This window comes from Agelaius tricolor, unplaced genomic scaffold (assembly GCF_023055355.1).
Source record: "Agelaius tricolor isolate 1412-34295 unplaced genomic scaffold, bAgeTri1.0.p SCAF_3, whole genome shotgun sequence".
Lineage (NCBI taxonomy): Eukaryota > Metazoa > Chordata > Aves > Passeriformes > Icteridae > Agelaius > Agelaius tricolor.
In genome coordinates this window covers 21,684,967-21,712,744 of record NW_027269263.1, presented here as the reverse complement: position 1 = coordinate 21,712,744, position 27,778 = coordinate 21,684,967, and the positions used below count along the sequence as shown (strand labels likewise).

At 48.0% G+C, this 27,778-nt stretch overlaps 1 protein-coding gene across 2 annotated transcripts; it reads left to right on the top strand.

Annotated features, from left to right (window-relative positions):
- On the top strand, window positions 1-15,215 carry LOC139588090 (suppressor of cytokine signaling 1-like). 2 transcript variants are annotated; one of them, XM_071423041.1, is made up of 3 exons: window positions 1-282; window positions 10,214-10,338; window positions 13,538-15,215. In XM_071423041.1, the coding sequence occupies exon 3, from the start codon at window positions 13,604-13,606 to the stop codon at window positions 14,285-14,287; it is 684 nt and encodes a 227-aa protein (XP_071279142.1). In that variant the 5' UTR covers window positions 1-282; window positions 10,214-10,338; window positions 13,538-13,603; the 3' UTR covers window positions 14,288-15,215. The 2 variants fall into 2 exon arrangements, with proteins under 2 accessions (XP_071279142.1, XP_071279140.1); XM_071423039.1 differs by lacking the exon at window positions 1-282 and adding an exon at window positions 324-473.
- Window positions 15,216-27,778: the final 12,563 nt, after the last annotated feature.

Here is a 27,778-nt window from a genome sequence, read left to right as displayed (position 1 = left end):
AAAAACCCAAACTTTTTTTCTTCTTTACTTTTTTTTACTTTTATTTTTTTTCCCTTGCAAGAGCCACGCCGTGGAAAGACGGCGTGGTGGAGGGAGAAACCCCTCCCCTTCCCCTCCCCCCGTGGCTCCTTCCTCGGAAAAGAAACATTTTGGGGGTTTCCTCCCCTCCTACCTCTCCCCTCCCTTCTGTGCCGCTCCGCTCCCCCGAGCCGAAGCCGCCGCCGCGGCGCCCGCCCGCCCCGCGGCCGAGGAGGGCCCGGCGGGGCAGCCTCGCCGCCCCCGGTAAGCCGCGCACCGGCCCCTTTGTGAGCAGAGGGGCCGGGGGGGGATGCGGGGAGCGGGGCCGCCTCCGTTTGGCTTCGGGGCGGGAGACGGCGGGGGCCGGGCCAGGCAGCGCCGCTGTTGCCCCGGCACTGAGCGCTCGCTCGCACCGGAGGCAGCGCCGCCCGCCCGTGGCCCCGGAGGTGCCGAGAGTAAGTTGTGCTGCGTTAACTGGAAGCGGCCTTTTTGGGGGGCGGGCTGCGAGGAGTCTGTCTGTCTGTCCGTCCGCCTGCTCCGATCTCCCCTTGGCTTGCGAGGGGGTGCAGCCCCCACTGATTTGGCTCCTGGGGGTGTTGGGGCCGCTCTTGGCTGGGAAGAAGAAGCGTGTTGGAGCTTGGGGGGCTTTTCCCGAGGAGTCGAGGGAGATTTGGGGTGCCGGGATCTCACTGCCGGTCTTGAAGGGAGCCATGTGCTGTATTGGGGTGGCGGCGGGGTGCTGGGAGTAGCCTGGGAGGCTCCACGGGGACTGTCCTGCTGTCAAGGTGTTCTTCACGGCGTCAGGACAGGGAGCTCTTTCTTTTAAAGTGAAACCTGCAAATTATGTAATGTCTTAGATGGGTCTGTAGGGAAGCAGCCGCACAGGTCTGGGTAACTTGGTCTTCACAGCACTTCTTTCACATAAAGCACTGGAGAAGCGATGCTCAGAGCGTTACACTTCGTCTTAGCTGGCAAAGGGAGCTGCCTGCCAGAAGTGAAGGCGTTACAGGGAAGAGGGGTAACTGTGAACCGGGGGTGTACATGCCCGGCTGGGGTTGCCTTGAAGGGCGGAGAAACTCGCCGTCCTCCAGACCTGGCACAGTCAGAACGCAGCCTCACACCTGCTGTTTCTCAGAAGATCAGTGCTGCGCGCCCATGAAAAGCCTCATCGCAAAGGTTATCGCTAAATCCTCCTTCTTTATGCAATCTGAGTCATGGTGCTCACAGCCATGCAGGATCCGCTACTCACTTTTTCCCACAAACACACGCGCTGTTACTGAGAATTTTGGAATGGTTACCGCGTAAAACCTCAGCTCATGCTACTCTTAGGTTTATTTTTCTTTTTTTTTTTTTTTTTTTTTTTTTTTTTTTTTTTAATTTAGTTTAAGTGTATATTACTTCTTGCTAAAACAGGCTGGGAAACAGGATCTGGATGAATCCCAGAGGTAGCTGAGAAGAACTCAAGAATGCTAAGTTAATGTTCCTGGCTTTTTTCTTCTCCTACATGGTGAAGAAGGGAGATGTGGCTTGACCATTGTTCTGGAAAGTTGAGGGTAAAGAGTATTGTTAGCAAGCTGCTATTTAGGACTATGTGGTCCAGACAGTGCCATTTACTAGTTCTAGTCCTTGCAGCTCTCAGAGAATTTAAATGAAAAACCCAGTCACATGTTGACCATACTCAACTCTGTAAAATGGGGTGGAATCAGAAATAACTAGTTTCCTGATGTTTCATTCTCTACTGACTGTGTCCTTAGGAAGGTATGCAAGCATATCTTCTTTCTCCAAACAACTGCAACTGCAATTCAGATGCTGTGTGAGTGTCAAATGGCCCATTCAGTCACAGCAGGGCAATGGTCATGTGCTTTAAAATCATGCACATGCACAGAAGTTTGTGAGACTGAGGCTGTATTATCACATAATGTTGCTTTTAGTTGAATCAAGTTACGATGAAATGTGGCCAGTGGCTGCAGATGAAGCCAAGCTTTGTTTCTGTGTTCATGAGTGATTCGGCTGGGTATGTGATTTAAAACATAGTTGTTGAAGTATGGATTCTTGTTCCCGTCAGAGGGGACGGCTCTTGGGCACAAACCCGCAGGATTACTGGGATGCCAACCTCCCACACAAGTTCCCATCTTTTCCTGAGTTAAACTGGGATCTGGGCCTTTGTTATTTCTGTGTTCCTTGTTAATATTCTGTTTGTTGCATGTCCTTTAATAACCTGGCTTATCACTTACTTAAAAGTGGGGTTGAGTGGCAACACAGGGGTTTTCTGTAAGATTGTGTTGGAAGGCACGGGTAAACTGTGCTTGGGTCCCCAAAAATGGGCATAGAGGAGCACTAGGGAGAGGCTGAGCTTCTTCAGATCTTTCCAGGTGTGTGCCTCTGTCCTCACTGTGTCTGCTCAGAGAGGGCCAAATTCAGTTTCCAGATGACAGCTTCAAACATGCAGCCAGTGCCTCTTGCCCTCCTCAGTCCAGCTGGGATTTCTGTGAAGTTGGTGGTCGGTTTGTGCAAGGATAGAGCTGGGGCTGGGTGGTGTAAATTCTTAATTGCTGTCACTAATACTGTGGTTGCATTGCTGAGAAACAAAGGAGAAAATGTGCCTTTAGAGCTGTATTTTTTCCCTTGTTTCTCTTTTTCTCTGTCCCCACTGGGAATGTTTTGCTCTTTTCTCCTAGTTTTTCCCTGCAGCTCCTTGCCACCCGCTCTCCCCTTGCCACCCACAGGCTTCTCTGTCCTGATTTCTCCAGCCTTGGTTTGGTCAGCAATAAAGAGATAGTGCCAATACTTAAATATGACATCATTTGGTTCGGGTTGATACTGTGGTTAGATTAATAAAAGCTGTGGGGAGGTGGTGTGTTCCTGAGTTGTTATTCCAGGCCACTGCAGACCTCAGCTAGTGCTGCTTGCCAAAAGCTCACAAGATGGGAGAGGAAGGCACATGCATCTCTGTAACTTAAGATGTAGATGGTGTGAGAGCTGAGTAAGCCATACAGGAGCCATATATTTTAGAGAGTAAAGGTGTTAAGCGTGTATGTCATTAGGAGGCATATTTATTTAAAATAATGCAACTAAATGCTACATTAATTAGATCCTTGGTTACGTGTAAGTAGAGGCAGAGGCAGGTATGATAGCAACTTATCCCCTTTATCCTGTCAGTCTACTTCATTACAACCTACTCTTCTGGTTTGCATTTGTGCATATCCTGCATCCTTCTGCCTCAGTAAGGTATTTATTAGCTCACCATTTTGCTGAAATCTGTCTCAACCTTTTAAAAAAAGGTGCAGTGCTGTTTGATGTAGTAGGATTTGGTGACTTTGTGTTAGTGAGTGATCAAAATGATGAGTAGAATTCTTCCCCCTCTCCCCTCACCAAGTGTCAGGTTTCAAGTTAAGATTTAGAAGTGTGAGGTGTAGAAAATCCTACTTTTTAAACTTCTGGAACTCAATGCTTCTGTTCAATCAGTACTTAATAGTGTAAAAATGTAAATTCAGTTTCAGTAGAATGGCTAAATGCTGGTTTGTGTTGTCTTTGGAGACTTCAGGGCTGCCCCTTATTTTCATCCTCTTCAGTGGAGAAATGAAAAGGCCTGTGTGCACTTCACAGGAAATGAGTGTCTGATACAGGCTCGCAGGCTGCACATTTCCAAGAACCGCTCTCAAGGTATTTTGATAATGCACATTCTCTCTGCCTTCTCCCTTCCTGCTCCTCCTGCACTTTGTGTGCTTCTGCTTGTTCGCAAACACATGCAGAGTTGAGGGGAAGAATCAAACGGTGCCACTGTTAAGTTTGCAGATGGGTTCCTTTAGCTTTGTACTGGAGCAGGGGCTGGGAAAATTGGGACAAGCTGGCAGCATTCAGTTGCCTTTGTTGCAGAGGGTTTTTGTCCTTCCCCTCACTCCCTGCAAATGCTGAAAAAAATTTTGACTTCAGAATGTGACTTGTGCAACAAAGGAGTTTTTGCATGTATGTGATTCTGCAGTTCAGAAACAGTTTGGATCTACTTTCGTACTTCCTCAGTAGCAAAGTTTATTTGAAAACTTAGGCTAAAGCTAAGAAAATGAGTGTGGCTGTTAGCAGTTGGAAAATGCCAGAGATCTGCAATCTGTACTGTGTAGCTAGGCTTCTGCACATCCTGCTGAAGGCCCCTTGCTGAAGCTAAGGGGATTCAGCATAAGTTTGCCTCGGTTCGCACACCAGTGATGATAGCACAGGTTTGATTGTGCAGGAATGGATTGTTTGTGCTTTTTGACAGATCACCAGTGTTGTTCTTTATCCATATTTTAGTTCTACCTTGTATTCTGGTGAGATTTTGTGGTGTGGAAGGAGAGAAGTTGGAGCAGGAGAAACATTTACCGCTTTAGCAGTAAAGACTGAAATCTGCTGTTTGTGTAGGGTGCATGCCGATTTTCACGTAAGCAGATCCAAAGAAGAGGTGCTGTTCTTTTTAGTCATCAAAGAAAGAGGAAATCATGGACAGAGCTATTTTAACTCTGCACCAGGTCCATCGTTGATTCCTCATATTGACTTCATATGCCCTTGTTTACTACTTCAGTTTTGCACAAAGGACATTTATGCCTTGTGCTGGGCTCCCCTTAGTGTTATGTCAGGTTTGAATGGTTAAGAGATGTCTTAAAAAGGTGTTGCTCAAAACCCCAGCCCTTTGCTGCTGGATTCCTCTGCCTAAGGTCTGCTAAAGCATGATGTGGTGGGTACAGCATAGAAACAAAGCAAAGACATTTGAGAGGGAAGAGAAATGAGACTTCTCAGATCAGCTCTCTCACTTTCCCCAGTCTACATGATTGGAGTTTTTCCTTTTATGAGTTTTCAAATTAGTTACTTTTCAATCTTGGTTACCTTTGAACTTCCTCTCATCTGGTTTTCTGAAAGAATACAAAAAGAATGTCCTGATTGTACTGTATCTTTCTCTAGCATCCTCTTGTATATATATCTGCTCTCTAAACTGAGCAAGAAATTTCTCCAGTCTCTCTCTGTACAATTACGTGTTGCTTCTTATTACCCATCTTCAGGCCTACCCTCTTTGTTTCAGCTCTGTATGTTTTTATTTCAGGTAACTAGAACTGACTGTATTCTCTTAGGTGGTGACATTACCATTACGTTCCCATCCATTTTGCACCCTCCCAGTCCCGCTTGCCTCTTGGTTTTTAAATGACTGCTTTTGCATTCGGAGCTGGAGCTTTCCTTAATGAACCCTCAGCACTGTTACTTGGCTCATTGGTCAGCTGCACCACTTAATTTATTGCTCTTGAAAAGATAGACCCAGCTGGTTTTTCTACAAGCCTGCGTGCATTTGCGTGTGTCAGGACAGAGTCCTGCCTGACCTCCTGCTGCCTTCCTGCTGATGAATTTTTAATGACCTCTGACTTCTCTGTCCTGCAGGGAGTGAAGTGATTTTGTCACTGTTTACCCTGGGAAGGCAATGGAGAGGGCTCGCTACATTTTGAGTTGGATTTAAGTAACATGAGGCTGTGAGCTGTCTGCTGGGGAGCAAGGTTAGCCTCAGGGGTGTTGTGGGTAATGACAGCTTGAAGATGGAGAGACAATTCTAGGAAGAGACCTGGGTCAGCCTGTGAGTTTGCACAGTCACGGGGGAGGGAGCTGCTTGCATAAAAGATGGGGGAGCCTTTGGGCTGCTTGTACCCACCAGCCTGTTGAGGAGTGAGGTGGGCTGCTCTGCAAAGTGGGCTGAGTCAAACCAGGGGGAAGATGCAGTGGCTGGGAGAGTGGCAGAGAGGTGACCAGATGTTCAGGGGCTGAAGTCCCTTGGTTTCCTCTGGCCACCTCTCTTCTACCTCCCATTCACCCTGTGGCATGACTGCCCCATGTCTTCTGCCCATCTGCTTTACAGGTCCTGGCATGTTGCTGGCTCTTTAGCTTGTGTTCCATGTCTTGCTTTTTGACTTGCTTTGAGGAAGCACAAAGTGTGTCCTGTCATCTGTTGTTTCTTCAGGTGCCATCTGCCTGATGGGGAACTCTGCCTGGGGGTTGGCTCTCCCCCCACACCAGGTAGCCTTGTGCTGCTCCTGCTTTAGCAGCACATGTCAAAAGAAGTTCCTTCCAATACTTGCAGCCCTCTGGCAATTGCTAGTGCAGCTGATTTGCTTGAGAGAACACTTGCTTGAGAGATGGTCTCTTTGTATCTCAGCCATCCATTTCCAATTCCAAATCTCCAGGTATAGTCCACCGTGCCCAGCTGGCTTTCTGCTTTAATGTCACTTTTCCCTATCTCTTCTGATAGAGCCCCCTCTTTTTTCCTTTCAGGTTAATCAGCACTAAATACTGGGAAATGTCAATATCCTGTGCAAGAAAAAAATAATACCTGCTTGCTTGTGTAACTTTTCTGCAGTGTCCCTGTCCCCACTAGCTGGTATCCCACTCAACTAAATTATTCCCCCTGAGGTTTTCTGGTTTTGATAAGCTGAAAATGCCATATGTTTTCTGGGTTTTGTTTCGTTTGTCTTGGCCACCTACTGTCCCAGTTTCATAACAGCCATCCTCATATAAATTTGTTCCCTACTGTCAATAATTTATATTCCTTTATATTGGCTCCTCCAGGATGATTTTTTCATCTTCTGAAGGATTATTGAGGTTGTAGAGAGATTTGAATAGGGACTGTGGTTTTGTAGTGTATGTGTGTTTGATGTCTCTGATCCACAGCAGAAGCTCTTGCCAGCTGTTGCACCTACAGCGATACCTGCAGTGTGACCCATATTGTCCGCCAAGCCTGTCTTCTTAGCCAGGCAGCATCTCTGCCGTCATTTGTGGGAGGCCTGCACACTCTGTCACTTAAGATTTCCTAAATAACTTTTTTTTTTTTTTTTTTTTTAATTCTTTTTACTTTTAACTCTCAGGACTAGTTTCTTTATTTTGTGTGTTGGAAATCCCCCATTATAAAACTTAGTGTTGTGGTGTGTCTGTGCTTTCTGACCCTTGCCCTTTGCTCTGAAGGCACAGTAGCTGGTGCTGCATAATGGCCCCTCACATCTTTTGAAGCTGGTCCTCCTGAAGAGCCAAGGCAGGGTGTTTCCCTTGTCCCCCTGTGGTCCTGTTGGTTAATCATCTGGGACTCCTCTAGCAGCAGAGTTCTGGTAAGGATTCTGAGCCAGCTTTAGCTGCAGACACTGCTAATTCCTCAGAGTTAGCTGCTTCTTTGAATTCCTTTCTGGCTCAGTGTGATGGTTTTGATAAAAAGCCGGACCACTGATGGCTTTTGTGTCTCAGGATTTACTCATTTCCTCAAACAAGGTTTTGGAACAAAGTCAGTTCAGTAGAGAGAGGCAGAGGAAATGTACCTGTGCTGCTGGTCTGGGGGTGGGGGAAGCTGGTAATGCTGAGGAGCCGTGATGGGTTGGAGGCAGCCCTGGGCATCGCTACCCCCTTCCCACTGATCCCTCTCTCAGCAGGGAGATGGGATGGAGCATTTCAAGTAGGGAGACACGAGGGACTGCTGTTATCTTGGCATCTTTCTTCTTCCTCCTTGTGTCCTCTCCCTGTCTCCTTGTTTCTGCCCCCAAGGTGGGGAGAGCTCCAGCCACCTTTCCAGAGGGCTGCTTCCTGAGCTGGTATATGGTGTGGAGGGAGGGATGGCAAGGCAGCAGCCCAGATTCTGTGTTCCCTGGCCAAGCACAGGGCTGAGGTTTTGTGTAGCTGTGCAGCACTGACATTCACAGGAATGGCTGCTCGCTGTGAAACTGCAAAGGTCAGGAGCAACGCCACTGGGCTTCCCTCACTTACCAAAAATGCTGTTGGCCAGAGGCAAGCAACAACTCTCTGCTTAAGCCAAAGCAGGATAGGCTCAGCTGCAGCTTTGGAACTTAGTAGTAACTCCTCCTGATTTCCTTTTTCTATTTTTTTTTTCTTCTTGTTTCCCCAGTTACAGGAGAAGGCAGAAATAATTTAGTCTTCAGTAGAAGATGTCTTTGGCAGAATTCAGATGGTAGTTTTGGTAGTTTTACTTGCTGTGGAATAAGCTGTAGTTGCTTGTGGCTACTGCAAAGCAGCCTCTGAGACCAGGGAAGTGATAAGACTTCTCTGTTCTGAAATGGCAGGATTACAGTTTCACATTGGGCTATTTAGATGAGGAGTAGGCTCTTTTATTTGAACAAGTTTCTGAAAGTGCATAGTATTTCCAAGGCTTGAAAAGGGGACCCTAAAAATGGATGTCTTTCTTCTAGCTCCTTCAATTAGCTCAGTAAAGACAATTGGTTTTTCCTTTAAACTGCCACCTTGTTGAGTTTTTATTAACGTGTGTCATGGAGAAACCAAAGTGCTTGCAGACTTCCCTCCCTTGAAGAATATTTGTCAGAGATCACACTGTCTTGTGGGTTTTCTTGGAGTAAAAACCTTTCAGCCCCTATCAGCAAAGTGCCATATTAATTCAGAAAACATGTGTCATAGAAAAATATGTTGAGAAGTACCAAACATTAATATCAGATCCATGCAATGTTATTTGTGGGTTTTGAAGTATATTCTCCAGACCCAAATGTCAGGAAGTGTTTGATAAGACAAGTGTTCTTGCAAGGTGTCCAACTGCTGATTCCCAGAGCCTGCATGCAGGATCTTCCTGCACTGTGTCTCTGCTGTGCGAAATAGGAGCTGCCACAGTGTGTATGCTGCCTCAGCTTATTTTTTTAAATATTGCATCCTTGGATGCTGGTTGTATAGGGAAATGCAATTTTGGTTTGGGGTATGTATTGTGGTGTGGTTTGGTTTTTTTCCCACATATTCTCTCATGTGTCAGACATAATGGCACCCTCACATCAAACTGCCATGGCATAAAAGATAGAGGGAACTGCAATGTCTCCAAGGCCTGCTTTGTGCTGGAGAAATTGGCTGTGATTAACACTGGTTCTCTTGGCTGAGCTGGGCCACATTCTTCCTCTAACCACAGCTCCCTCTGTTCTCTTTGGCATGTCTGTCTGTGCATCTCCTTTCCCTTCCCCCTCCATGATCCTTTCTGGATCAGCCCTGGTCTCCTTGGCTGTGGCAGGGTGCTCATTGGTGTGACCGTGCGCCATGGCACGGTTCAAACCTGTGCCGATGTGTGGCAGGCGGTGGCAGCCTGAGAGCCAGCCTGGCCTACCATTAAAACCCAGAGCTGCGTGCTTGGCTCTTAACAGGGAGTTTTCTTCCAGCCCTTTGCTCAAGCTTTCCTTTGAAACAGCCTTCCCAGCCACAAATCAGTGGGCAGCACATTTCTGTGGGATGCAGACGTGCAAACAAGCGATGTCTGCTCTGGCGCTGCTGCCTGGAGTAGGGACGCTGTCGCAAGGCCTTGCAGGGTACGTTAGGGAGAGCTTTTCCTAATCCCAGCCTCCATCTAACTGCTCTGGGAACTGCAGGGTTGATATCTGGGAGATGTCAAAGCCAAATGGAGCAGGAATGGAAAAGTGTAATAATGGGATGGTAATAATGTGTAATAATGGGATTTTGCTAGTGGCAAGTCAGTGTAGCTTGTGGGGTGTGTGCCCAGTTCGGGCTGGGGAGGATGTGGAGAAGCGATGTTACATGGCTACAAGTGAAGCTGTGCAGGGCCTGCCTCTGAAAGGCCTGCAGAAAGCTGGGATTGTTTTTTCAGCTTGCTGATGGATCCACTGACAGACACGTGATTGCACACATGGTGGTCTGCAGCTCCACCAGGTCAGTGGGTTTACTTTACCATCTGCGAGGTGAGGAGGAAAAGTCTTGAGAGCTGGGGAAGCAGGGCAGAAGAGTGTGGGCCAGAACAGATTGGGTCACAGTGAATGGATACCTATGTGGTATCAAATTAGATACTCTAAATGTTGTGTTTTATATTCAGAACAAGTTGGAACTTTGCTGTTCTGAATCCTTAGGTTTATTTCTGTTGCCATCATCTCTTAATATTTGAGTTTTATGGTTCCTGCTTTTGGAAGATGATGGCAACTTTATGGTCTTTCCACTTGTCTTTGGGCCACGTGTGAGCTGCCTGGACCTACTCAGCTCATGGCTTTGTAAATAGCAATAATAACTACAACAGCAACAATCTGCTGTCTCTGTTGCTATCTGAAGTGCTGTATACGTGTTTCTACAGTAACACAGATCAAAGAGATAGAGACAAACAACCTGTCCCCAGATTTGTTGTATTTTAGATCCACATTACAGCAAACTAATGGGCTTAGTCACCTGCTTGATGGATGTCTTTTTCTTTTCAAAGGATGGATTTGCTCTTAAGTAAAGCTGTGCAGAAACTGGGAAGTGCCGCATCAGAGCTTTTGAATTTGGACCACTTGCAGTCCTGACATTCAGAAACTCATCCCTATGGGTGGCAAAGACAAAGAGGTAAGCTTTTTCAAGTGTCCTAGAAGAAGAGTGCGAGGATGCATCATAGCTGAGTACTTGAGGCTGATGTTGAACATGCCAGATTTGTCAAGCCCCAGGGTGCAGGGTTGGCTTGGCTGACACCACACGCTGTGCACAGTCCCCTGGTTTACTAGAATTGTCTACTTATATAAAACACCCTGCCTTGCCTGGGTCGTGAGTGAGGAGGAAAGCAGAATGCCCTGTGTCAAGAGCACTTATTTTGAAAAGCTCTTGAACTTGCAGTAAATCAGAAAGTCTGGGGAAACTTATCCAGCCTTTTAATTCAGCAGGACATCAGCTTTTTAGGATATGTTGCTTTGGCTGCAAGCATTGTTCTGACTTGCAGTAGAGAGGTAGTAACTTGTTTGGGCGTTGGGGTTTTTTGGGGTTTTTTGGAGGGGAAAAGAGGGAAAGCAAATCATGGTGTGACAAGTCAGCAGAACTAATTATGCATGTGTGTTTTATTACACCCCTGGCTTATTCCTAATCCTGGGTCTGTACATCCTCCGTGATGTGGAGGCTGTGTACGCCTAGGACCTGTTAAGCCATTAAAAGTGAACCTTAAAGGTAGTATCAGGAAGCACTTTTAGGGCTAATATTACTGTAACTAATGCTGTGCTGCAGGCCAGGCACTTAGCTCTTGGAAATGGGTCACTGAAGCTAAACAAATTCCCCCCATCTCAGGCTCTGACCTATATGTAGATTTCAAACTAAATGAACAAATTGTCAAGGTGCTATTTTTGCATTTACTTTGAATTTGAAATTATGACAGTCTCAGTTCTTAGTCAGCCAGATTTCTAGTAGCAGTGGATTTTTCTTAAAGGACTTGGGTGAATGACTAAAGGTTGAAAACTGGGAGAAACCAGTTTGGGTTTTTCTTCTGTCAAATAGAATCTGCAGCCCTATACAAATTATATATTTGTTGTTATTTTTAAAACTAGCCTGGAATTGAAAGACAGCTGCCTGCTTCTGTTTTTTTTGGTTGAATTAAATTTCCAGCCTCGACCCGTGAAATTGGCAAAATTTCCATTTGGACCCAAGAGAAATTGCTGTTTAGGAAGGTTCTTTATCACTCCTTTTGAAGCTACAGCCACAGCCCTGGAGGCAACCTAGCAGATGACCTTTGTTTCCTATAGGAGCTGATGTCAGAGGGCCCTGTAGCTTCCTCACCCAGCAGAGAGAAGAAGGAGAGGAGCAGTGATGCTACAACTCCTTGTGGTGCCTTCTATGCTGAGTTTTCAGTGGTGATAGATGGCCCTTGTTGCTGTAGTGGTGACTGTGTGTGTTTGCATCCTGCTCACTAAATCACCTTCACCTAAGATTTATTCTGACTTGCTGAATAGTCTAAGCAGCTTTCAGCTGCTGGGTTTTTTTTCTTTCTTTCTTTTTAAATGGAAAAGAAAAACCCAACTTGATTAACTCCTTCCCACCCCTCCCACCTTTCTCTAAGCATGGAATTTCCCTCCTACTATGAAACTATGTAGAGGGCAGGATCAACAGCACTCAGAACAGTACCAGGGACATTAGCAGCTTGTGGACTGCAAATCACAGGGCAATAAGCTGGATAAGCTTCCCAGGCTGCTCTTGGAAAGGATGCTTAGGGCTCCATATATGAAATGTGCCTGGCAGTTACATTATTCATATTACTGTTAAGTATTGAGAGAGATGTTAGACTAGAAAAGGTATCTGTGGTAAGGCACTGCCAGGCACATGCCTGCTCTCCCTAACTACTGTGCCCCTGTGAAGGAAAGATGTGTGTCCTCTCCTGGGGTGCAGAGTGGCCACCAGCATAGCCACCCCGCTGGCACGAGCACCAAAAGGAATGTGAGGCTTTTGAATAGCTGGCAAAGGGGAACCTTGCAAGGAGCTAAGCTTAATTAGAAGCTCTCCCTGCAGAGCAGGCCCAGCACAGGTCCCTGCACATTCCCTGGGGGGCTGCCTGCCTGCCTGATACAAGCCCTGAGCCCCAGTGCTCTGGCAAGTCTGTGGTGGCGGGGGGGACTGCTGGAGATGAAGTGTGTCTTCCTCTGCTGCAGGCTGTGCCAGCACTCTGTTCTGCTCCAAGCATGGCTGTGCTGTGAGTGAGTATGACTGGGTTAATGGAGTATGTCAAGGGAGCGAGGGCAGCATTTGGCAGCGAGCTACTGACTTGTCAGGCCTGGGGAAGTGGTATGTTACAGCTCAGCTTCTCACACAGAATGAGCCTCTCTGGCTTAGGGCTGTGGGTTTTTTATTTGTGCCTATACAGACACACACATTTAGAATATATATATTTTTTAATATAATTGAAGTGACTTGGATGGCTGATGGCAACAGTGGGTTCAGAAATGCAAAACAGCCTGGTGATAACACAAGGTGCAGGAGATGAGCAGGGTCATGACAGTACATTAGAGGACGGTGACTGGGAGAGGGCAGCATTGTCTGCAGGCAGGGGGAGTTGTCCTTCTGGGAGAAACAGAAGTTAAGAGTCTGGAAGGGCATCAGCAGTGCCTGGTACCAGTGTTAAGTGAACTCATTCAAGGTAGTTTCAGCTTGAAGTTGATGTAACATTTCTTGAGTGGTCTTGATCTGAGACCTTTGCTTTCTCCTGACATAGTGAAACAGGCATGTCTTGGGACAAGGGAGTGGTTCCTGGGATTTGGTGAGAAAGGCTCATACCTGTCTTCTGCTTTTGCTAAGTCCTATTGTCAATCTTTTTGCCAGAGAAAGGGTTGGAGAAGTGTGAGGAAACCTTTCTATCTTTCACTGAATGACAAAGTAAATTATACTTTCCTCCTTTAGGAAATCTTTCCCTTTTCATTTGTGGTGTCATTTCACCTCTCCAATCTCAAGGCCACTCTGAAGAGTCCCGAATGTCTATCAGAGGGAAATCTTGAAATGTTGAGATCTGCTGGGTTCAAGCTAGCCTGCTGGAGGGTGTGTAGGAGCCCTTGGCTGTGAATCACAGAAACCCAATGGATGCCAAGCTCTGTAAAGTGCCACCTTGTGCTGGTGGGGATTCCAGCTGGAGCCCTTTCTGCACATATATCCTTGGTTTTCCCCACAGCTGGGGGTTTGTGACATGCAATAGCTCCTTGGTACCCTCTTTGGTACTCATGCTGGTCTTTCTCCCACGGGAAGTGTCTTGCCCAGGTTGAAGAAGGTATTGGGTTTGCCTCACTCTCCTTCTGTCCCACAGGCTGGATGCAAAGGAGGAAGCATGGTAAAGGCAGCATCTGTCCAGGATTCATGGGCTCTTTGAGAGATGATCAGAGGGAGGCCAGATGACCTGCACAACACACAGAGCACTGTTTCTCCTCTGCAAAGGCAGCATCGGAGCGTTCTCCCCAGCCCCGTGCCGCCCGGCTTGCCCGATCGTTTCCGGATGTTTCGTAGCTGCGAGTGGGAAGTCCTGGAGCGATCCCTCAATATCCTCCAGGCCAGTGACTTCTACTGGGGCCCCTTGTCCGTGGGGGAGGCTCACGCCAAGCTCCAGCGGGAGCCTGTAGGCACCTACTTGGTACGGGACAGCTCGCAGGGGAACTGCTTGTTCAGCCTGAGCGTGCGGATGCCCACGGGGCCCGTCAGCCTTCGGATCTCTTTCCAGGAGGGCTATTTCCGCCTCAAGAACTGGTTTTCAGACTGCGTGGTCCGGCTGCTGGAGCTGGTGGTGGCGGGGACCCGGAACAACCCCTTGCACTTTGATGAGATGGGGGGAACTCCCCTGGTCTTCTCTGAGCCCTTGTGCCGGAGCCGCCGGGCAGTGCCCACGCTGCGGGAATTGTGCCGCCAGAGCCTCCCTGCTGGTGCCACAACAGAGGACAGAGCAGGGCTGGGGGGCTCCTTGGGAATGTGTCTGAGGGAAGAGGTGTTCTCACCCCTGGACAGAAGGGGAGGGTCAGAGGGGAGCGTTGGCCCCAGCCCCTCTCTGTCCTGGGCTAGGAGATGATGGATGCATATGGCAGATGAAAGGAGATGCCACTTTTATGGCTGTGCTGGTGGGATGTGTGCCACACCAGTGATGCTGGACTGGCTGCTGGGAGAGGAAGGGGGAGGGCAGAGGGAGCAGAGCTTGAACCCAGTGGCTGTGACAGATGTGTCCTTATACATACACAGTGAGTCTGACTTTCCCAGATGTGCCTGGGCTAAAGCCAGACCTAAAGAGCAGACATTGTCTCTGCCACCAAGTCCTACTCTTTGCTCCATTTATAACTTAAAAGCTTCAGAAAAAGGTGAGCTGCTCGTCTTCCCAGGTCCACCCTGTGTTCTCTTCTACCCCAAAGTGCTTGAGCTCATTCCTGCCTCACATCTGCCCTGGTGGAGTGCAGCTGAGTCCAGTCCCACAGCAGTGCAGCTTGGACATCGATGGGCATGACCCTTGTGCTGACCCACGAAGCTGTGGTGGAGCAAGAGCACGTTTCACTCCCTGCAGCACAAATGTGATGCCTGTTACTTCAGAGGCCGGTGTTTCCACCAAGTGAAACCATTGCAGCCATGTACAATACATGCAGCTTCACTGGCTTTTGCATTGCTTTATTCGATTGGATTTTGGAGAGTGAAGATGGGTTATGCTGTACTTATGGGCATGGCATTCCTGCAGAGATAACCCTGGTCTGGAGAGTTGTATCTGCCCTGGGAGGGTGTGAAGAGATGGGATCCTGCACCCTTTCTTAAGCTCATGTGATAGTGTGCTGCTGCCATCTGTCGAGCATCAGAAGATGTTTTGGTTTTGCCTCTGAAAGGCAAGGAATTTTTTATATAAAACTTCTAAAATTTTAATAAAATTTTTATATTGATTTTTAAAAGTCAGTGAATACTTGGTGATAACTTCACTCCCTTCTAATGTTAGAAGCCCAGTTAGTTTAGTGCCCAGCCTTGGCAATCAAACTGAAACTGACTTAAGTGAATTTCTCATAAAGGACACAAGCAGAGCATAAATGAGTGGTCCTAGCTGGGAACATTAAACTTAAATTCATCTTGTAGTGTAACGTAGTGAAGAATTTTCTAAACAGAGAATACTTCTGAAAATCTCAGCCCTGCATTTTTAGGAAGTTTTTTTAGTACCTCAAAATTTGTACTGAGTGTTTGAAAAAAAATAAGTAATTCAAGATCTTAGAACAGGGCACAGCATCAGTGAACTTGAACTGGTGAGTATGAGTACACATGAGAGGAACACAGTTGGCTTAAATAGGGTCATGGTTAATTTCAGGGATAATCGGTATGATGTCTTCAAAATGAGTGATTGAAAACAGCTACATGAAAGAAGAAATTCAGATACTCTAAAATTTGAGCCAAACTGTTTTATAGGCTGCTAAGCATCCATAGCTGGGCAGACAGCCTGCTTTGCTCATGCTGACTTTCCTCTTCAGACCTGTATGGAAGAAAAAAGCTGAACAGGGAAAGAGAGCACACTGAATTTGCTCTATTGTCTTCAGCTGTTTTATCTGAGGAACTAAAGTGTGTGGTCAGCACAGAGAGAGATACAGGCTGTGATTCATCACAGGAGCCTAACTTAGACACTCTGAATTATTCTCTGTAGGGCTTTGTTGCCCTGCTGGCAGTGAGGTGCCTGGCTGCCTGTCTCAGGGCATTGGCTTATCAACCAAGGTAGTTAGATTAAGTGTCAGGGAAGTGGTAATCTTGTCCTTGCTGCGTGCTCCTTCCAGCTGCAGGGAGGCCAGAGGCAGCTCGGTGGCCCTGCAGCTACTGTGTCTCAGCCCAGTGCAAAAGCAGGAGCTGGGATTGTTCATTTCTGCAGGGTGTGTGCCCTGGGGTGGCTGACATGTGGGCATAATGTTGCTTGCTGCCAGCATCTGAGGTGGCTCTGGGCACCTCTGGGACCGTTCCTGGGCTCTTGGGTGAAGGCCCTGCCTCAGCAGGGTCAGACACACAGCTGTTCTCCCTCTCTGCCATGCAAGAGTGGGACTGGATCTGCTGGCCCAGGCATTATGTCCACCCCTCGATCCTTTGCTTTCTTGAAGGTGTCTGCTGAGGTGCCTTGGCTCCCTTCCTGCCTTCCCTTCAGAAAGTAGGGGGGTGGAGGAGCAGTATAATTTCTTCCGTGTTTAGAACTGAGCATAGGAATGCTTCTGTTTTCTGGCCATGGTTATACCTCACTGAGGGAAGAGCTTTCTGACGGTATTGCTCTGACCTGGCTGTGAACTGCTCTCATTTGGCCACAAATGAGCATCTTGGGTTGTGCAGCTGGGGACTGCAGAGGAGCCCTATTTGCAGCCTGGATTGCACTTTAGGAAAATCACACCATAGGAGAAGGAAATAGTTTGTATTTTAATAAAGTCTACTTTATTTTGTCCCTTTTTTTTTTTTTTTTCTTTTTTTTTTTTTTTTTTTTTTTTTGTTTAATTGCGCAGCAAGCACTTGTCTCAGTCTTACAAGTAAGTCAATTCCATGCAGGGCTGCAGCGAATTGATTTGAGATCTGTGGATGAAAAGCAGTGAATTACTGCCAAGCATTGTTATATTGTGGAAGTTGAAAGCACATCATGTGTGAGTATCCTCATTATTCCCAAGGAGAGGTCACTCTGCAGATCAGGATTGGTGCAAGAAAGGAAATCAATGTAGAAAGAACAGGAAAGTGAAAAGTGCATTGGCTGAGGCAAGCATTAGAATCCTTCATTCTCTGCTTGGATGTTGGAGGAGAAACGTTTTTTTTCAGCTCTTGAGAAAAAAGATGTACAAAGCAAAAGGGTAAGAATTTACTTCTATGGGGTAACACTATCCCGCTGTTTTCATTAGAGTGGGAGATGTTCACTTTAATGACCCTGCCTCAGAATGGGTCCCTCTATCACGTAGGAGTAGCTCCTGGTGGTCTGTATCCAAATGTTTCTTTTGGTGGCTCCTAAGGGGACTTAAAAAGAAATTGCAAACTTCCTCACAACCTCTTGAGCACCATTTGGGGAATAGAAGAAAATTGTTTGCATTTTTATATGTTATGTTATACATTTCTCCAGCTGACTCATTTCACTTTGTCGAGGAAACTTACACAGGCTTTGCAGATGGTTTTTTTCAAGTGTTCTTCCTAACAGCAGAAGTTGAAAAGTTTAGTGCTTGCGAGAGGGGCTTCCTCTACCATGCTGTGAAGGGCCTGGATCTCAGTCCCAATATGCTGCAGGCATCCAGCAGGAAACTGCTCTTTGTCTGCTCCCAGCTAGCTGTCTGTTGGTAGTGCTCTGGGACCCCAAGGGTTAATTTCCCAAAATTCTTCACTGGAACTTGCTAATAACTTCCATATGTACCCATGTGTGTGCTCAGGAGGGGCCCCACAGCCATCAGCTCTTGTAATAATACTTGATTACCTCTGACATAAAGGTCTGTATGTTGTTAGGGATCAGGATTCACAAAAATTCACAAAAAAGACACAAGTTTGTGCAAAAACACTTTAAAAATGTATTAACATTTGGTCATCCTCAGTGATTTCTTAGGTAGTCAAGCTTCAAAATCAAGTCTGTGTACGCACAGGATTGTGTGTAAGGTCTCAGTTTTGACCCTTACCCTGATGTCCCTCTAAAAATGTGTATTTAGTCTTATGTGTCATTAGTCTCTAAGTGTGCAAAACCCCTTAATTTACAACACACCTTGGCTAGGGAAATGTGATGGGTTTGTCTGATGGAGTTTGTTTTGCCCCAGTTCCTCAGATGTTTGGCATCTGTACAGTTAAAACTGCACGCACTGGAGCTTTCTGCCTGCCCTGTGCCATTCCCTGGTGCAAAGGCCAGGCAGATGAGGGCAGCCTTCAGAGAGAAAGCAGGTGTCAGAGGGAGAGGGAGATGTGGCAGAGTTGCTCTGAAACTCCTGATGCCTCCCTGCAGAGCTGCCTGGGTCTTGGCAGGCTCCTGCTGCCTTCTGATCTCAGCTGGGGCTGGCGGAGCTGAGGTTTTGATTCAGGCAAAGCAAAGTACTTCCAAACGTTTCCTATGCAAGGGCTGGCTCAATAGTAGGACTCTTCAGCCAGAAAAGAGATGGCTGAGGTCTGTGGCAGAGATCTATAAAGCCTAAATGCTATGGAGTAGGTGACCATGTGTTTTCTTAAAAATCCAGGGAGGCGTCTGATTAAATACTTCAAGACTCAAAAGGAGACATTTCTTCATGTGACGTATAGTAGCTTAAGCTCTAGAAATCCCTGCCACAGGCCACCTGCAAGGCTAACCTCTATGTGGGTACAAAAAGGGATTAATGGTGATTGATGGAGCACCTCTGGAGGAAGAAAAGCAGAGTTGGAAAATAGGGGAGAGGCAGGATCCAGGTGGAGCTTTTGAGCTCTGTGCCTTGTGGAGCAGACCTCTGCTATGGCAGGAATGTGGGAACAAGGCCGCCTAGGCTCAGCCTGAGGCTCAGCAGCACAGGGGGCAGCCCAGGCTAATTGAGCCAGTGGCTTGGTGAGGGACAGCTGTGCTGAGCTCCCAGAACTGTGCTGGGCCTCTTGAGACACAGGGGTCTGCACCTGGCAGACCTGTACACCCTCCCTGCAGTGCAGTTGCGTGCCCCAGAGTTTTTGATGGCAGCCCCAAAGGGAGCAGCCCTCCGGCGCTTCTTCCCAGCTTTCACAAGCAGAAAAATTGGGACACCCATCTGATGCCTGGAGGCAAGCATCAGCACAGGCTGAGGATAAAAACATCACCATCATTCAGAATGAGTGAAGGAGTCTCAATTGTCAGCTGGGGGCACTGGGGAGGCCAGCATCAGCCTGAGGTAACGGCTGGTGGGGACAGAGCTGGGGGCTCCCAGCCTGACTAACTGCATGTCAGAAAGGAGCTGCAGAGCTTTGAGAAACAAAGCACTAGGCAGGCTGCTAGGTTCATCCATCCCAGAGCAAATGACTTGCATACACTTTTAAATATTTTTGCCTCCTGAGCTACCTGCTTTCCCAAGACACCACCCTTGGGAGGGTGGTGTCTTGGGAACAAGACAACAAAGACTGAATAAGAGGGTGGTGTCTTGGGAACAAGACAACAAAGATTGAGAGCTCTCAATCTTTGAGCTGGTCCCAGATGCCACTGAAATCAATGACCAGATTATTGTTCCTCTCTGAAGATTTTGGATTTGGCCTCCCTGTTTTGTCAGGCTGATGTAAGCAAAAAGTGGGTTTTCCACACTAAACGTAATCAAAACAAACCCTGCTCCCACTGGTTTGTGCAACAAATCATGCTGGGGGAATTGCTGGCATTCGGCATGATTAGCCCAAGTGCAGATGCCTTCCAGCTTGTAAACAATAGCCTAAAGGATTGGAGAGGATCACAAACAAAGCACTTACAGAGAAGACAGCATTTTCAAAAGGGACTTGAGAGCTTATGTCCATTGGGGGTTTGTCTTTTAAAAATAAACTAGAAGTAAACAAATTGACAGAGACGGCTCTGAAGGATGTAGGAGAATGAAAGTGAGGAGGCTGGATATAATACACCAAAATTAAGTAGGGGAAAACTAGACAGGGCTAATGGGTCCTCTTAAACTCTTCAACAAGATATCCCACAGCCTTAGGGATGGGCAGACATTAGAAACCTCATCTGTCCTTGTGAATGAAGCCAGTTGGGATATGTAAGGGATGCAGGAGAAAACCCTTCTTCAGTTCACAGGACAAAAAAAAATCCCTAAAAAGCGGTGAGAGGAACAAAAGGATCAGGCAACTTGTGCTTGTTTTATAGTGGTTCAGTCTGAAAGGGACATTCCCTCCTCAAACTGCAAACTAGTGAGAAATTGCTGTGATTTTCAGACTGAAAACTGTCCAAGTCACGTAAACCATAGTTTTTGTATTGTGCTTTTAATTATTTTTTCTTAATCTCATTTTTATATAGGGTTTTTAAGTATGGGCTGATTATTTTCAATTATGTCTCATTTCTCCTGGCCCTGGCAGAGTGAAGCAGCAAGTGCCCAGCTTCACACTCAAGAGCTCCTGCAAGGGGACAAGGTTCGTGGCACTGATGGTCACTCATTTAATCACATGGTGAATGGCAGTTGCAGCCAGAGTGCAGCAGTGTCTCTGTAACTGAGATGTTGTTTCAAGGAATGATAAATCCAGAAAGATGTGAGCACCCTCACGCTTTCCCTGTTTCTGTGTGTGCTAGAAACACGCGGTTAATCCCTTTGTTTAAAAGGTTCAGGTAGCAGCCATGATGATCACAGAGCATGAGGTGTTTGCCAGGTCCTTGCTGCCAGACTTTCAGTGCATCTTGAGTTGTTTTGGAATCCATGGAATCTCAAGCCTAGAGTAATACAGGTGCAAATCCAGGCGTTCCTGGTAGTATCCAGACTCCATGTTCTAAGTGCTTCAGTACTGCAGTTGTACCTTCTGCAGTACCGAGTTAGGAAGGACTGATGGTTCCTTTTATCCTCGGTCTTCTGTAAGGAGCTCTCCTAGGCATTGGGATGGGAGAATGGGGTGGTGGAGAACATGAGCTGCAGATCTTTTCCTGCTCTTCCAGACTGTGCGAGGAATCAACCAGATAGGAAGGCAAGTCTAATGCACGTGCTGAGATACCTAAAATAAGCCATGCAAACAAATCAGTCGTATGTTATCCAGATGGGACTGTTCAAATCCAATAATAGCAGTAAAGTGCTCCTGAACTCTGCAGAGAGAAAGATTATAGAAGGATCAGGTATAATTAGTGCCTTATTATTACCCTTCTCATCATTCTTTCTAACAAAGCTTTTCAATAGGATGGAAAAACTTCTTGCAGGAGATCCTAATGTGTTTGCTGGCACAAACATATAAGGAAGGATTTTTTCATTCTTCCTTCCAAGGCTGTTCAAGTCAGCCCCTGTAAGTGGCATTACTAAATATCATAATGATCTATACTATCTTTCAGATGAAACCTTCTTCAGCATCTCTTTATGGCCTTGACTGCAGCAAACCCTTTTCCAGAAACACCTCACTGTTGCTACCTCTAATAAAAGCACCAGCAAAAATTCCCCTGTACTGCTCTGATCCTTGCTTTGATACAAGCCCTTCCAAGCAGGGTTAAGTAATACCCTTGAAATATTAGTGTCTGCAAGTGGCTTGTCTGTGTACTGCTCCATGTATTCTACCTGGAATTATGGGTGGAATCATTCAGCAAAGATTCTCTACTTTGGAGAAGGTCATAGAGCTGGAGGTATATATCTGCAAGGTGTTCTCCCCTGCCCGAGTCCCATCTCCTCTGAATACCAGCAGTGCTTGTTAGAAAAGTCCAGGGTTATCAGAATCAGACCACAGGCAAAATGGGTGAGGGAAACACACATCCATGCCTGCAGGTTGGTCCCGTGGGCAGGCACCACTCAAGAGAAGGAAAAAAACCCTGGCATTTATTCAGCAGTATCCCTTCCCAGATCACTGCAGATCCCTGGAAATACTGCTGTAAGAGGAGCCTAACAGTGCAAGGGAGCCAGCTCACCTTGGAGGCACAGCCAAACAGTAGCTCTGAAACCCAGTGTGGACTTCCCAGGGAGGGGATTTTTCACAGGAGGGAAGTCCCAGGCAGCACTTCCACTTCTGCAGCTCCCCCAGCCTAGGCAGCATCTTGCTATGGGGAAAAGCTGTCGGTGAGCATGTGGATGGTAAAAACTACCAGCTCACCTTGTTCATAATCTGCAGCACACCCTGCATTGCCATCCTCATGGCCCTGATTTAGTGAATCCCTTGCACCTCTCTCAGCTTGGGGACATGCCTGTACCTGTGCCAAGTGTTGCAGTGCAGGACAGCATCTCTCCTAGGCTCCATAGCTTTATGCCCTGCTCACCTGCAAGTCCTGGGCAAACCAGGAGGAGAGGCAATGTGGTTTGAACAGATGCAGCAGGTTTGGAGAGGATGCATTAGGTTTATTTCTTGGGCTGGGAGGAAGGGGTGATTTGCTGAAATGGGTCTTCTCATCTCCCCTGAGCACCTTGTCAGAGCCTTGCTCTCAACTCAATGAAAGTAGGGCAGAGTCTAACCACATTTCAAGCTGTCTGTGTTTTTGGATTCTGGGTAACTGTGATCTTTATCTGTTCCTAGAAGAGATTTAAACAACTTATAAACCACAACTGGGCAGAGATAATAAAGGAAGTAGTACTGGGGTGGGGAAGGATTTCCCCAGAGTGTACAGAGTGAGGGGAGGAGAAACCATGGGCCCAGCTGTGGCAGAGGGTCTCAGAATGGTGGGACACAGAGGGGGTGCCTTAGGGAAACCTCAACAATATTAGTAGCTAGGTATAAAATGTGGGTACATGTGTATATACATGCACATATATATATTTATATGTATAAAGAGCAGGTGGAGATACAATTAGTCACAGATGTCTGAACCCTGCTATGGTATCTATATAGTCTCAACTCCATGCACTTGCTCCTGTTGAGGTTTGCGTCTCCATGCAGGCAGGATATGCTTCCTCTTATACTCCAGGGTTTTTTGCATTTCTCATTCCCGTGGGACTCACATCTGTCATCATGCAGTTCTCTAGGGAAAGGAGACCTCCTTCCATTGGAGGGGTTGCAGGGGGTTCAGGCTCAGTGCCTTACCTCCAGGCCCACAGGGAAGTTCACAAAACCCGTCCCAGTCTCCCCATGGCCTGCAGCAGCCTTGGATGCTCCCAGTGCACTCAGCAGTGGTCTGTAAGGGTTTGAAAAACAAAACCCAATGATGTTTCTCTTGCATAAGGTCAAAACTACAAATCCTTGTCCTGTAGTTCTGTCAGCCAGGAATGTAGACAGCAGGTGGGAAATTCAGGGGTAGGGAGGAAAACAGAATGAAACACATTTCTGTATTGGCAAAAATCCTAGCAGAGATGTGGTTCTTCCAGCACATGTTTTTGCCAGGATCCTTTATTTAGTTTTCATAGCCAGAATAGGGCCTGGTGGCAAAATTATGTTTTTCTACCCTAGGAGGGTGTGCTATTACAGCTGTATCAGCCTGCATATTCTCCACAGTCCACAATCAAAGCAAAGTTGAGGAATTAATAGAAAGAAAAAACAATATATTCACTTGCCAATAAGATACTTAGCTACTTAATCCTTTCCCAGCTTTCCTCCTGGGAGCTGGCAGAAGCCTGGAGTGCATGAGGAAACCTGTGCCAACTAAAGTGGGGTGTGAGTGCACTCCAGTGTCTGCTGTGGGGGTCCATGCTGGTTCCCAGGGTCACTGCAGCTGTGCTGCCTGTTCTACTTCCCAATGTCCTGAGCTGAAAAGCTCCTGCAGGTTGAAGAAAAGGTCCCAAAAAGATACCAAAAAAGGGGAAGACATTAAAAGGAAAATGAAAGAAAAAACAAAAGCCAGAAAAAGGGAGAGAAAGAGCAGGCAAGGGAATGAGGTGGTTTGGGTGAAAGGGAGTGCAGGGATTTCTTGAACAAGCTCAGGGGGAAGGAGCTTAGATTCAGAGTCAGCTGTGGGGCAGGCTTGGGTACCTGGGGGCAGTCAGAAACTGTTGCCAGGCTGCAGGGAGCTGTGGTTGGCACAACTGGCTGGCTCCAAGCAGGGCTGAAGCCCAAGGAGTTTTCCTGCACGGACAATACCAGAAGGGCCATCTGGCGAGGCCATTGCTGGCAGGAGCCAGTCCTGCGGCTCCCTTGCAACTGCTGCCATCTTGTCCAACATGATCCTCCCTGTGTGTGCCCTGCACAGCATATCCAGCACCTGCCAACCTTCCTGCCTGCCCCCCTTCACCCCCAGCAGGGAGGATGCACAGCCCTTCACTCAGGGCAGTTTCAGAGCCCGATGTGCACACCTGAAGGCATGCAGCTGGTGAGCAGGGGCTCAGGAGCTCCTGTTTTAGGAGAGCACTGCTGGCAGCATGCCCTGCTCTTCCCAGCATCCCACCCCAGCATTTTTGCTGCTAATAGGAGAAAGTTTGGGCTGGCCTGGTTGTGGCATTGAAGGGCTGGTGACACATCCTGTGACCGTGGGAGGGCTGTGTGCCTGCTACTCCTGTACTCATGCTCCCATGGGGGCTGTCGAGGTGTGCGAGTCTGTGGCTGTTTGTGGGGACACTCCTTTGAGCCTGCCCCTGCTGAGACAGACACAGCAAGCTGAACACCATTACCAGCACCTTGACAAGTGCAGCATCACTGGTCACTGGGATGAAATAGGTACTTGGGCTTTGCTTGTGGTGGGAAGCATCCACGCGTGGTGCCAAGAGGCCTCTGCAAGCTGAGAACTGTCATTCATAATAAAACTGTGCTCCTCACTAGCCCAGGCAGGAGTTTCCAGAGCACCCTGGGAATAGAAGGGACGGCTGTGAGTGCGGAGGCGGTGCCAGGGCTGGAGGCAATGCTGCCGGCAGCTCCCTGTGCTTTGCCCCCCGGCTGGGGCTGCTGCCCCCCAGAAGGGCTCAGCAGAAGTGGCTCGGCTGCCGCTGCCAGAGAGGGCTGCGAGGGGAGGGTCCGGCGGTGGGGCAAGAGGCGTGTGGGGGATAACTGGGCTGGGCTGCTGCGGGCGGGGACAGTGACTTGTGGCGCAGAGAGCGGCGACGAGAGCAGGACACAGCGGGGACGGGATACACCCGCGGCACAGCTGTTCATTTTCCTTTTCCACACCCGTCTTCTGCTGCTCCTGCCTGACGGGCGAACTGCAACTGCAGTATCTACAGCTTGCCGAGTAAAAGTTGTTCCTCGAGCTGTTGATTACGGTTAATTAGCATTAATTTTGCCTTAAATGGATCCTAGTTGTGCTCGTTTTCTCTAGGGTTGCAACTCCTCCGGTCCCGCGGTGCCCTGGGCCCGTGGTGGGTGGGCGGGCGCGGGAAGGAGGGAGGGGGCGGCCGGGGCGGCGGCGCCATCTTGTGGGCGAGGGCGCGGGTCGGCGGGAGCGGTCACCGCCCGCCCCGCCACCGCGGCACGGCCGCACCGGCCTCCGTGTGCGCGGCTCGGCCTCCCGCAGGGGCCGGGGGGGCTGTCCCCCGGCAAGATTTAACCCCCTGGATCAGGCGGACCTAACATGGCCCGTTCCGCCCTGGCCTCGCGTCAGCCCCAGGCCCGGCCAGGTAGATGTTCTTCTGGAAGGTGTCACCCTGAGTAGGCACAGCTCTCCCACCAGGCTGGGAATTCCCGCTGGCCACACAAAGAGCCAGTGAAGGAGAACGGGTGGGATTCGCCGCGAGGCTGAGGCACGGCCCCGAGTGTTCGTCAGGCCTGTGGTGGTAACTTAGTTCCTGGGAATCCTTCCAGCAGGTGAGCAGAGGAAAAGCAGGAGTGGGTGATTTCTAAGGCAGACTTGTTTTGCTGGTTAGAGAACTGTCCCCTCCCTTCCCCATGGTGGTGTCAACACCTCTAATTTTCTGTTTTCCCATCAAGTCACTGATCATTCCCTACAGCATTTCAGTGGGTTAAAACGTAGTGAGGGCATTGGCAGCTTTTACCTTAGCATCATCCAGCCCTGCTGAGAGGCACTCAACACACAACAGTGGTAAAAATGCTGGCAGGGGTACGGTCCTGCTCATGCTGGCTCCGCTATCGCTCCTGCTGCCAGACAGAGGGAAACTCTATGCCCTGGAGTCTGGGGTTAGATGAGTCAAAGAGATTGTGAATCCTCAGAGGTGCACATATTGCCACTGGCTGGCTTTCCAGCGATGAGGGTTTGAGCTGGTCTCTGACAAGGCAGCAAACCCAGAGCTGCCGTGCTGGGGAATGCTCTGAAGCGCTCTGTGCAATCAGGCTCGCTGAGCTGCTGCAGCTTTTCTGTGTGCCAAGCGGTGTTTCTCTTTTGGATGGTTGTGGTGTTAAACGCTTCAGCAATAAAGAGGCTTTGTTGTGGTCTCTGCAGCATTGCTTTTTGCCTTGGCTAGCAGCAACCTTTTTGTTTGAATTAATGCTTTCCCTGGAGTTGGCTGTGGGGGCATGTGTGGGCTCGTGTGTGTGCCTTGACTTGTGGGTGTACATTGGACACAGCTGTGAACAGGCACTTCTGGTAGGTGCAGCACTTGCCCAAACTTGTTGTTCATGCGTGCTGGAACAATGTGCTTTTCCTCTTGGTTGGGAATGCTGGCTACTATTGTGGGCTTTTTAAAGTGCTTCAGTGAAATTAATATCCACTTTTCAGCTCTAGGCAGAAACTGGCTTGAATCTACCCCAATCCCGTATTTAATTTCAGGAAGTGTCAGCATTTGCTGCATCAAAGGAAGGACCAAGCCGTACAGGTCCTGGCCAGTCAGTGCTGTGGTGGGTTTACAGCTGGCCAGGCTGTTCTCTCCTCATTGTGCTGTAGAGACTGGCTCACATGCACCCATGTACTGTATAATACATGACCTGTTCCTTTGGAGCTTTTTAATTTATTTCCTTTGGCACAGGTATCTTGGTTAGCTCCACCAAGTAAGTTTTGGGGCGATCAGTTCAGTCCTGCTACTGGCTGGTAACAGCAACTCCCCAGCTTTTCCTCATCTTCCTTCCATTTATGTCTCCAGGGTTAAAACTCAGTTCAGAATCCCCAGACCAAATTGAATTAGAATTTAACATTCAAAGATTCAGGCTCCCTTTAGGCTCTAAGGAACAGAATGTCATCCTGTCTCGCAGTTAATAGCTGCTGGGTAGTCGTTTCAAAGCCATTTCTTTTCAGTGAGCTCTACCATAGCAAATCCCAGCAGTGAATGTATTTCTGGCCTGGCTGTGCCTTTAATCCCACAGCTGAGTCTTATGTGTGATCTCTTTTGAAATGCTAGATTTTTTTTTTTAAATTCCAGACAGGGATATTTCTAGGACTTGGCATTTCGAGTGGCACCAGGATTGTTTATAGGAAGAGAACAGAAAGGACAGAAGGATGATGTTGACCTAGCAGCCCTACAAACCTACCTCACTTAATCCACTTATCACCCTGAATTCCTGAAGCAGATAAATGCTGATAACAGTTAAAACACATCACTGGCAGGAGCAGCATGTTCTGTCCTCTAGAAATACATCAATACTGGAAATTACAAAGCCGTGTGCTACCATGGGATGAGCATGATATAAGAGCCGAGGAAGCCCTCACTATTCAGTGGAGTTCTTCCACAGGAAGGTAGTGAACCTCTGTTTCCTTCTCTCTCCCTGCCCCAACTACCTTGAGATGCTGTTCAGGCCTGTTGTGACCCCAGAGCCACAGCTGCCTGATCTGTGCCTCCATATCTGAAATACCAAGTGGGCCCCAAGTGTCTTGTTACTGCTTTTGATTGTCCTTGCTGCTCAGCATTAAGACCTGTGAGGAGTGATTTCCAGCTGAGACCAGCCCCGTGCAGCTCACATCAGCATGTCTTGGGGAGAGGAGTTGGTTTTGGCTAATCTGAGCTAAACCTTCCCTGGAGGAGTGCAGCTGCTGCACCAGCCACACAAAGCCACTTTCTCCTCTCCCCATCTGTCAGGGTTCTCAGAGAGATACTGGAGCCGTCCCTGGGCATCATGCAGCACATGCCTCCCCCTGTGTCAAGACCCCTTCCTCCAGGGGACCTGTCCCAGGCTGAACAGGAGGAATAATGCTGTAAACCAAAGGATTTTTGGAGTAAACTTTGTTCCT

Coding starts and splice junctions, on each gene's coding strand:
- LOC139588090 (XM_071423041.1), top strand. CDS start 13,604: ATGATCAGAGGGAGGCCAGATGACCTGCACAACACACAGAGCACTGTT.